We start from the raw sequence: 10595 nt of genomic DNA, 5'->3' as shown, positions 1-10595 counted from the left end.
GGTTCTGGGAGTGAAGGGCTGGGCTGGGGAAGGTGACTCTGGGCCCTCTGGGTAGAGCAGGAGCAACCAAGTGGCTAGACAATGTGCCCAGGGCCAGGGCATGGGTTGGGGGTTGCCTGAGCAGGAGAGCCAGAGGGCCAGGGAATAGTAGCTCTGGGGAGCTGTGTCTGGGAGCCACATCTGGGTGTGGGGGGACAGCTTTATAGGCCCAGCTCAGAAGGGTCCCACAGTGACCTAGGCCCTCTGGGATCTGGGATGGAGTGGGACTGCCTCAAAGCTGTCATTGTCGCTCCCTCACCCGCCTGACTGTCTGGGACTTAAAATAGCAGGAGCACAGCGGATCTCCTGAGAAGTTTCTGGCAAAGAGGTTTAGGGGGGGAGGGGTGTGAGTCGCCGCTGGGAACTCTTGAGTTTGAAGCTCCCAAAGCCCAGCTGCTCCACCCCTGCCCCCAGGGAGCCTAGAATCCATGGGCGGGGCAGGTGGGGGGTCCTCTGTTCCCTCCCTGTCCTGCTGTGGGAGTGGGGAGACTGGGTCCTGCCCCAGCTCTGCCATGGAAGCACCGGCTAGATGGCTGGGCCAAGTCCTGCCCGCTTCGGACCTCAGTTTCCCAGATGTACCAGGAGTTGCGGACCTCAACATCTGCTGAGAGGTCCCTGGAGTTCATGGCAGGTGGTCCCAGTACAGACACCCAGAGTCAGACAGCCATGGGCTGAAATCCCAGTTCCACTCCTACTGGCTGAGTGGCTCTGAGCAAGTCCTCCCAGCTCTCCGGGTGAGTTTCTTCACCTGTAAAATTAACAATGAAACCAAGTCCTGCTCGTTCCAAGCTTCAGATTGCGCTATCCGGTAAGGATCCTGGCAGCTCCTGGGCAACTGCCCCCCGGCCCCAGCCTCCACCCCATCCTCAGATGGCACATTTTGTGCTGCCAGGAATGTTAACAGCAACGTGACCCCACTTTTAATGCCATGTACTTTACACACACTACCTCTGGCTTCCACGCCCTGGAGGACAGAGCTGGCTACTGTCCCCAGCGCTCTCCTGGGACATCCTCAACCTCAGTACTGGCCACTCCTGGACGGAAGGGGTATTGGCTCCTGAGGGGGCCCTCTTGGGCATCTACCGTGTGCCAGGCCCTGTGCTTGGCTCACCCCTGGAGTCCTGTGGGGCAGGGCTGATGCTCCCGGTTGTGCAGATGGGGAGACAGGCTCGTTGCTCCCCTGTGTCAAAGAGGTGCAGGGACCCCTTGCAGTTCGCAGTTCGCAGTCCGCAGGGCGCGGGGCCGGGCTCTGGGCCGCGCGGTGCGTGTGGCTGGCGCGCCCTCTAGTGGCCGCTCTGCGTGCCGTGTTGCCCCGCGCGAGAGCTGCCCTAGGGTGGACGCGCAGCCGCTGGCGCGGGAAGTCCCTTCTCCCAGCCCGCCGCGGTCCCGCCTGCTGCGGCTCCACCTCCGCCGAGCTGCAAGCGGTCTGGCCTGCCTGTCAGTCCTCGTGGCTTCGCAGGGACCCCACCATGGCCGCACGCCCCGCCCCGATTACCATGGAGACCGCTTGTACACAGTTTCCTCTTTCCTCTGCCCAGTCCTGGGGTCCCGCGGGCGCCTAGGAGGGAGCCCGCCGGGGCGGGGCGGGGCCGGGTGCCCATGAACAGCGGGGTCCCGGCCACGCTGGCCGTGCGGAGAGTGAAATTCTTCGGCCAGCACGGCGGGGAGGTGAGGTCCAGCGGGCTCTGCCCAGACTCCCGGCTTTGGATGCAGAGTGGTTCCTGGTTCTGTGTAGTGGGGGTTCCAGAATGTTCTCTGGGCACTAGCTCAGGACATTGAGTCCGGAGTAGACTTTGCTAACCCAAGAAGGATCGAAGTAGGTTCTCAGCTCCAGTGCCGGGCCCCAGCTCCAGAGCAGCTCTAGGTTCTAAGCTCTGCCTGTAAAAAGAGCCCCGGGCTCTGGGCTCTGCCTCGAGAGGGGCACAAAGCTCCCTGCTGACTCTGGTGTTTTCTGGGGCCCTGGCTCTAAAGTGAACTCAGAACTTAGAGTAGATTCTGGACTCTCCGTTGTTAGCTGCGGCTCTGGAATGGGCTCTTAGCTCTGGGGTTCCAGGCTCTGGTTCCAGAGAAGGCTCTTGCCTCCAACTGCAGGCTCTGGCTTTACGGGACTCCAGAGAGGGCCCAGTGGGTCCCGGGTTCTGGGCTCTGGTGGTGGAGTGAGGCTTGAAGTCAAGCTCCAACCCCAGGCTCTTGGGGGGCAGTGTTTAGGGGTCAGAGATGAGCGGACAGCGGTTTCTTCCCCAGAATGGGACCGCTTTTGTGCTGTTTCTAGGTCAACTCTTCTGCCTTCTCCCCTGATGGCCAGATGCTGCTCACAGGCTCAGAGGATGGCTGCGTGTATGGCTGGGAGACCCGGAGTGGGCAGCTGCTGTGGAGGCTGGGTGGCCACACAGGTGGGGCTCCCACACCTGGCCGGGAAGACCGAGGCACAAGAGTCTGGCATGCTGCAGAGCTGACTGCAGTGACCTCCGATGAGCTGGGCACGGGTGCAAGGCAGGGCTGGGCAGGTTGGGAGATGGGACGAGATATCTGGGTGCTGGGGCTTAGACTCTAACAGGCCTGGACTCAGCCTTCTTTAAAAACACACACACACACACATACATACAAAAACAACTGTGATGTAACACACATAATACTTACTGTTGCATCCTTTTTTGTGTGTGACAGAGTCGCTCTCTGTCACCCGGGCTGGACAACCTCGGCTCACTGCAACCCCCACCTCCTGGGTTCAAGCAATTCTCTGCCTCAGCCTCTCGAGTAGCTGGAATTATAGACACCTGCTACCACACCCAGCTAATTTTTTTGTATTTTTAGTAGAGACGGGGTTTCACCATCTTGGCCAGGCTGGTCTTGAACTCCTGACCTCGTGATCCACCCACCTCGGCCTCCCAAAGTGCTGGGATTAAAGGCTTGAGCCACTGCACCGGCTTTGTTGTGTCCATTTTTAAGTGTACAGTTCAGAGAATCCAGTACCTTCACATTGTCGTGACACCAATCTCCAGAGCTCTTCCTCTTGCAAAACTGAACCTCTGTCCCCACTAAACAAGTCCCCAATCTCCCTCCTCCCAGCCCCTGACAACCACTGTTTTTCTTTTTGTCTCGATGAATCTGACCTGTCTAGGTGCCTCTAAGTGGAGTCACACAGTATTTGTCTTTTTCTGACTGGCTTATTTCACTTAGCATGATGTACTTAAGGTTCAGCCATGTCGTGCTTACCACTGTTTTGACTGTGATCTTGGTCAAGTCCTGTCACCTCGCTGAGCCATTTCCACTGGCACGATGCAAGCAAAGTACCTAGCACACAGTAAGGACTCAATAGATATAACTATTGTAATTATTATTCAGGAGACAAGAAAAAATATCAGGCAATTACAGGCAGTCTGGTTAATGCTGCAAGGAGGGAAAATCAGGGGCTGGAGCTCAAAGGAGGCAGTGAACCTAGGCAGCGGTTGTTAGGGCAAGTTTCTGGGAGGTCCCTACTTTGACTTGGGGATTGATTTTTCAGATGAGCACTGAGGTTGGGTGCTCCAAGGCTGACAGCCCAGCCCAGGCCAAGGCATGGAAATCCAGGCATTTCTGGGAAGCTGGAGTTTGGGTGAGGGGAGGCTGGCGAAGAGGCTGGAGAAATTAGCAAGGATTGGACTGCGTGGGCAGAAGTGGCGGGCAGTGCTCTGTCCCCTGACTGTGGCCACCCGCCCAGGCCCCGTGAAGTTCTGCCGCTTCTCCCCTGATGGCCACCTCTTCGCCAGCGCCTCCTGTGACTGCACTGTCCGCCTGTGGGATGTGGCAAGAGCGAAGTGTCTGCGGGTCCTGAAGGGTGAGTGAGCTGGGAGCCAAGCAGCCAGGCCAGCGTTCCCTTTCAGATGGTGCTGTGTCCTGTGTCACGTCAACTTTCCACCTTCCCCGACCCCGGGCTGGTGCCTGCAGGTCACCAACGGAGTGTGGAGACGGTCAGCTTCAGCCCTGACTCGAGACAGCTGGCATCAGGTGGCTGGGACAAGCGGGTGATGCTCTGGGACGTGCAGGTACGTTGAGGGGCTGGGGCCACCAGTCTGGGATTCAAGGACCAGTTCCAGAGAGGATGTCACCAGTCTTGCCCTCCCAGCTCAAACCCTCCACTGGTTCCCATGGCCCATGCCCACAGCAGGCAACCAAGGCTGCCCCCACCTGGCCACAGCCGCCTCTCCAGGCTTCCTTGCACACAGCAGCCCTCAGGCTTTTTGCACGAGGTCCCCCTTTCCTGGACCGTCAAGGCCAGGTAGCCGGCTGCCCTCTGCTGCCTTCTGCAGCTCAGGGCTCTCTCTAGTCCGGCCAGATGCTGCGCCTCTTAGTCGGGCACCGTGACTCCATCCAGAGCAGCGACTTCTCACCCACGGTGAACTGCCTGGTGAGCCTACCCTCTGCCCTGGGCCCCACCTCAGTGGCCCCATACCCACTTGGAGCTGAGTGGTGGGAAGGGGATGGACTCTGGGTCCCGCCTAGATGCAGAGTGGGTGGGGAGCTGGCTGGGCCAGACTCACAGAAGCTGCCTGCAGGCCACTGGCTCCTGGGACTCCACCGTACGCATCTGGGACCTGCGGACGGGGACCCCAGCAGTCTCCCACCAGGCGCTAGAGGGACACAGTGGCAACATCAGCTGCCTGTGCTATTCAGCATCCGGCCTCCTGGTAAGTGGGGTGTCCTGGGTTCTAGGCTGGTCCCTTGCTGGCAGCCAGGCCCTTAAGGGTCCCAGGCCACTTAGGGGCCCAGTGAGCTCACAGGCCCCAAACCCTGGGGATCAGAGCTGTCTGCTGTCCAGGCATCCGGCTCCTGGGACAAGACCATCCACATCTGGAAGCCCACAACCAGCAGCCTGCTTATCCAACTGAAGGGCCATGTCACCTGGGTGAAGAGCATAGCCTTCTCTCCCGACGAGCTGTGGCTGGCCAGCGCCGGCTATTCCCGCATGGTAACCACCCCGGGCCCATCCTGCTCCTACCTACCCATCCTCACCCCACCAGGAGCCCTCAGCACTCACTCCAGAAATGCCCACATCCCCACTTGCCCTAGCTAGGAGGGGGCAAGGGCAGGACCCGGGTGCCAGCCTCTCTTCCTAATGGCCAGCACCAAGCTTAGGGCTGGCCCATTGGTAGTTGCATTGACATTTCCATGACCCAAATGGCATCAGGCAAAAGGGAACTCCTGCTCTGAAATTTCAAATACAGCCTCCAAACAAAACCTACACCAAGAGGTTCAGATGTTGTTTGGGCCGGGGGCGGTGGCTCACACCTGTAATCCCAGCACTTTGGGAGGTGGAGGTAGGTGAATCACCTGAGGTCAGGAGTTCAGGCGAAGACTCATCTCATATTTTGTCTGGGACTTTCCTGGAGGTGGCTTCAGATGCCACAGTGGCCTGGTGAGGCTTCCTGACATGCCCCCCTCCTTTTCCAGGTCAAAGTCTGGGACTGCAACACAGGAAAGTGCCTTGAGACCCTGAAGGTAAGGCACGGCGCTGTGGCACTGAGGAAGCTGTGGACAGCTTCTCCCAAGGCAGGACTTGCCTCGAGCCCCACCTTCTACTCTTAGCAGGGAGTCCTGGATGTGGCCCACACCTGTGCCTTCACCCCAGATGGGAAAATCTTAGTGTCTGGAGCTGCCGATCAGACTAGACGTCAAATATCCCGCACGTCCAAATCAGCCAGGGACCCTCAAACCTAACACCAACCACCTCAGATGGTGCCGACCTCACCCGCTCCCCTCAGTGGCGCACAGGATGCCGCTTCTCCCCACAGACGCAGGTGACTGTGCCGGCATCCAGCAGATCCCCATGGCCAGGACTCTCCAGGCCCCACCAGAGCAGACAACTGTGGTGGGCAGGACGCTTGCTGGAACCCATCAGACACCTGGTCCCCAAAACCAGACCCACCCACCTCCACCCAATCAGTGGAAGTGCCAGGAAACAAAGCAGTCTCAGCCAGCTGTGCTTTATTGACAATGCGCCCCTCAGGCCTTGACCGCGTACTTCCGCAGCGGGTACAGCCGCTCCTTCCGCTGCTGCTTCTTGGTCTTCAGGTTCTCCTCGTGCTTGTTGAGCCGGCGGCGCATGGCACGTGTCTTCTTAGGCCGCAGGTCCAGGGGCTTGTACTTCTTGCCCTGGGAGACAGACGGCAGGGTGAATCCAAGGACCCAGGGCTGAGGAGCTACTGCAGCAGCTAAGGGGGCTGGGGAGGGCCATCCAGAGCCACTCAGGAGGAGGCTGCCACCACGGGACTGCCAGCAGGCCACACATGTCACTAACTCAATTAATCCCCCCGAATCTAAGGCTGGTGGGACCATCCTCATTTCATGTAAGTCTGCTGACCTACTGGGCTGAGTGTCCAAGTCTTGGCAAAGCTGTGGAAGAGCCGGGGCTTGCATCTCAGTCAAGTGACTCCCAACTCAGTGCTCCTTCCACTGCCCGATTCCCAGTCACGAGGACAGTCACAAGACAACCTAGTACAGGGCAGGCAGCACCCACCAAGCCCGGCTCTGGTTAGCAAGAGCATGCTGGGGGCTGAGGCAGTACTCTGTCCATCTGTATGCAGGGCCCACCAGGTGCTGCCTGTATGAACGTCCAGCCTCAGAGGCCTGGCTGGCCAAGGCCACTTGCCCCACCTGCTTCCTGCTTTGGGGCCCCTGCCCACAGCTGTCACAGAGCCATCATCTGTCTTTCCATCCTTGGCTCCCACTCCTGCCCCACTTGTTCTCCAGCAGGGGGTTCTAGACCATGGCAGCTCTCACTGGTCTCTCCTGTGTTCTGCAAAGGTCACCTGGGCCCCCTTCAGGACTGGGCCCTGTGCTGGGAGCTGGCTTGGCAAAGGATCTGACCCAGTCCCTGCTCAGGGGTCCCAGCCTAGTGGGGGAAGACTGAACAGGTAACAAGTGGCCCATGGTATGGGGGATTCTGAGGTCACAGGGCCCCAGGCCCCTGCAGGTGGGCAGAGGACTGCAGAAAGATCCTGGACAATGAGGGCCAGCCCTGGAGGGTACTTGGAAGCAGGAAAGTCTTTGTCCTCCCACATCCCTCACTCCTGCTGGCATCGGCTGGGCATTCGTCCTTTTCACATTGGCTAACCCCCTAGAGTTCTGCTGTCCAACAGAGCAGCCACTAGCTACACACATAGCTGCTGACATTAAAGGTTTATTTTTGCCACACACGTGCTAGTGTCCCCTGAACAGCTAACATAGCCACACTATGGCCCTTCTCATTTTTTTGAGATGAGGCCTCACTATGTTGCCCAGGCTACACTTTAACTCCTGGGCTCAAGCCATCCTCCTGCCTCGGCCTCCCAGTAGCTGGGGTTATAGGCCTGTGGCACTTCATCAGCCATGGCTGCTTTTCCCTTGTGTCAAACCTTCAAGTTATTCAAACACAATTTGGGTAGTGATGTGGAACCATTTTGCAGATGAAATTAAAGACCCTCACCAGGTAACTTTAGGGGAGATTATCCTGGGTAATCCCAGAAGGCCCGATCCAATCAGCTGTAAGTCTTAAGCACAGGGCTGAGGCTCCCTCCAAGTACCCACTGGGAACAGCAGCTTCAACCAGCAGCTTCAACCTGAGCCCTGAGTCCCAGCCAGCCCCCACAATCACCTTGCCCATTCTTCAGAATACATTGGATGCATGTGCACACACCGTCTCCCCCTAGTTTTCTCTGCTTGAACCCTAATAAGATGAATGTTAAGGACAAGACCAGAAAATGGTTATCAAAATTCAAGACTAAGAGGGGGCCAGACACCTGTGCACACCTCCCAGAACACTCAAGCCGACCCTCCCCAAGGTAAGGTTTGGAACCAGGGCCCATTATGCCATTGACTGTGGGTGTCTAGGCCTCAGGGCCCTCATCTGAAAAATGAGCATGGCAGGTGCCTGGCAGGGACTGACACCCAGTGCCAGTAAGAGGCAGTGAAAACCTTCAACAGCCAGTCCTATGACTGCCCAAGCCACTCAACTGGGAAGGCTGGTTTCAAAAACTGAGTCTCCAGCCGGGACACCCCAAGCCCCAATGAATTCTTGACATCTGCAGCCTGAGGAAGTGGTCTGCAGAGCCACGTGCCAGTGCAAGACACTGGTAGAAGAGCGAGCCCAGCAACAAACTGGGAAGGCTAACCACTCTCAGCCCACGCACCAAGGAAAACCTCTTTACCATGTCCCCGGCCAGGGACGGCTAGCACTTGGCTTCCTGCAGCCAACCCTCCCTATGTCCAGGCAGACTCACCTTGTAGAATTTCCTGAGGTTTTCTTTCTGAGTCTGGTTAATAACTGTGAGAACACGGGCAATGGATTTCCGGACGACTCGGCTACAAAACAGAGATGTCAGTGAAGATAGGGAAGACACATAGCACTACCCAAGACTCAGGACTCACACATAGGGCAGTGATAGCTGCAGCCTCCCCCATCAGCCCATCCATATTCACTCAGGAGGAAGGCGTTCTGGGAGTGAGGTCTGAGGAGGGAAGAGAGGGGCATGGGAGAGACAGCAGAGGCTTTATGAGGAAGTGCAGGCTGGATAAATGAGGCAGATCAGAAAAAGACCTTCAATCCCAGAACAGGAATTTATCCTGAGGGCTAAGACCCAACCAATGCCAATTTCAATGAGCTGATGGGAGGGAATCATGCCACAAACCAGGCAATCAGGCTAGCTTAGGGAACTGCAGGAGAGAGAAACAAGACATTTGCAAAGTGGAGTCACTACAAGCCAGGAGACTGAAGCAAACAACGAGCCAGGGAGAAGTTATTTGTAGTCATGTCAGGATGAGGGAGTCACCTAGTAGACAGCTGGTCAACATGGTTTTTGAGGATTCAGTGTGCAACTGTGCTTGTCCAATCCTCCCACCCCTGCCTCTACTAAGGTTGTTTGAGGGCAAAGAGGGCAACCACCATTTTTTTTTTTTTTTTGGAGACAGGGTCTCACCTGTCAACCAGACTGAAGAGCAGTGGCCCCATCATAGCCTCCCAACTCCTGGGCTCAAGTGATCCTCCTGCCTCGGCCTCCAGAGTAGCTGGGACTACAGGCCTGTACCACCACACCCATCTAATTTTTTTTTTGAGAAGTGGACTTTGTACCCAGGTTGATGAACTCCAAACCCATGTTCCTTTCACAAGTCTCCCGCACTCTTAGCCATGTAAAATAACTTACGCTGCCACTCCAGGGGGCAAGCCACCCACCTGCCAAGGGGGTTAAAAACTCAAGTGTTGGTGGGAAGCGGAAAGAAAGGGTCCGGGTAGGCTTTGAAGGCAGCATTAAGATGGGTCTCCGGGGATGCATTCCAGGCACAAGGACCGCCAAGGTCAAGGCAGGTAAGAGGCTAAGCACACAACGGGTCTCCCATGCGCCCCAGGATGCACGGAGTGGGCATCTAAGCGGCCAGCTCCTTAAGCCAACTTTGAAATCCTCCGACGATCCCGATGCACACGTGCTCCCCACCCACGAGGGCTGTGATCCGGCCGCCTCACTTACATCTTAGAGAGCTTGGAGGCCGCACCGCCTGTCACTTTGGCGACGCGCAGCTGGGACAGCTCCACCTTCAGGTCGTCCAGCTGTTTCAGCAGCTCCTCCTTCTTCTTCCCGCGAAGATCTCGAGCCTTGATCTTGGCCTGCGCGCAAGAGAGCGTGTGGCTCAGCCAGGCCGCGGGGCCATATCCCCTTCACCTGCGTGGCTAGCCCCCAAAGGCGCGCAACTCGCCATCGACTACGAGTGCGCCGGAGCCCCAACCAGGGCTCAGGACAGTCTCCCTCGCCGGCCGTGCCTCGGGCAGAGTAACCCAGGCCCGGGCCGCGCGCCTCTCCCGGCGCCAAGCGAAGAGGCGGGTTGTGGTGGCGCCAGACCATTCTGCGCGGCGCCCCACAGGCCTAGCTGGCAGATGGAATCCGCGGGCTCAGCCCGCACCGCCTTCCCCAACCCCCGCGCCTCACAGCGCTCGGATGTAGCCCGATTCCGCAGCTCTCACCATTGCCGCACAGGCCGCCAACGCCGCCGCCGCCTGCTCCGAGGGAAAGAGGAAGTAGGCGGGGCTGACCTCCGCAACTACTACCGGGTGGCGGCGGGCGCTGCCAATGGCGCCGCAGCGGGGGAGCCCCGGCTCCTCCCCATCTCCCCCGCCCCCGAGGAGCGCCGTGGTACTGCCCGCCCCGCCTGGTAGGGCCGGAGCCCCCCCTTGTAGTGCTCGCCTCATTCACGGCACCCCTGATAGCGAGGTCGGCGTCACGGTGCAGGCGCGCAGTTGGGGAAACCGAGGCCCAACGTGGGCGGCAGCTACCAGAGATCCAGAGATGGCACACGGAGGACTCAAATTCGTCCATTCATTCATTCGTTCATTCATTCATTCGGGAAACCTTGCAGATCTCCCAATCTGGGCAACTCTGAGCTGGGCGCCAGTAGTCTGGGGGTGCTGAGGGGAGGAGGGGCCAGAGTTTTCAAAGATGATTAACCGAGGCTCACGTCGCGGAGGAATTTAAAGCGCGAGATAGGCGGGAGGGGCGGGCTCAGGCAGTTATAATCCAACTCCATAAAGGTTCTGGGGAGGCAGTATATGG

General features: G+C 58.2%; 2 protein-coding genes across 9 annotated transcripts; one reads left to right on the top strand and one right to left on the bottom strand.

Annotated features, from left to right (window-relative positions):
- Window positions 1-1359: 1359 nt before the first annotated feature.
- On the top strand, window positions 1360-6011 carry WDR38 (WD repeat domain 38). Of its 8 annotated transcripts, none has more exons than XM_008960134.6 (9): window positions 1360-1707; window positions 2312-2432; window positions 3740-3856; window positions 3967-4064; window positions 4346-4426; window positions 4575-4706; window positions 4838-4987; window positions 5470-5517; window positions 5608-5982. In XM_008960134.6, the coding sequence occupies exons 1-9, from the start codon at window positions 1639-1641 to the stop codon at window positions 5734-5736; spliced, it is 945 nt and encodes a 314-aa protein (XP_008958382.2). In that variant the 5' UTR covers window positions 1360-1638; the 3' UTR covers window positions 5737-5982. The 8 variants fall into 8 exon arrangements, with proteins under 8 accessions (XP_008958382.2, XP_003808101.2, XP_034784928.1 ...); XM_003808053.5 differs by having other exon boundaries at window positions 1362-1707; window positions 5605-6011; XM_034929037.3 differs by lacking the exon at window positions 4346-4426 and having other exon boundaries at window positions 1362-1707; window positions 5605-5989.
- Window positions 5987-10160, bottom strand: RPL35 (ribosomal protein L35). The gene is made up of 4 exons (XM_003808056.6): window positions 10010-10160; window positions 9519-9655; window positions 8277-8358; window positions 5987-6171 (listed from the first exon to the last, which is right to left on the bottom strand). The coding sequence occupies exons 1-4, from the start codon at window positions 10010-10012 to the stop codon at window positions 6022-6024; spliced, it is 372 nt and encodes a 123-aa protein (XP_003808104.3). The 5' UTR covers window positions 10013-10160; the 3' UTR covers window positions 5987-6021.
- Between the last annotated feature and the right edge of the window lie 435 nt (window positions 10161-10595).

The sequence above is a fragment of the Pan paniscus genome, chromosome 11 (assembly GCF_029289425.2).
Source record: "Pan paniscus chromosome 11, NHGRI_mPanPan1-v2.0_pri, whole genome shotgun sequence".
NCBI classification, from domain to species: domain Eukaryota; kingdom Metazoa; phylum Chordata; class Mammalia; order Primates; family Hominidae; genus Pan; species Pan paniscus.
The sequence above is the reverse complement of the archived record's forward strand: the minus strand, read 5'-3'. Positions and strand labels throughout refer to the sequence as shown.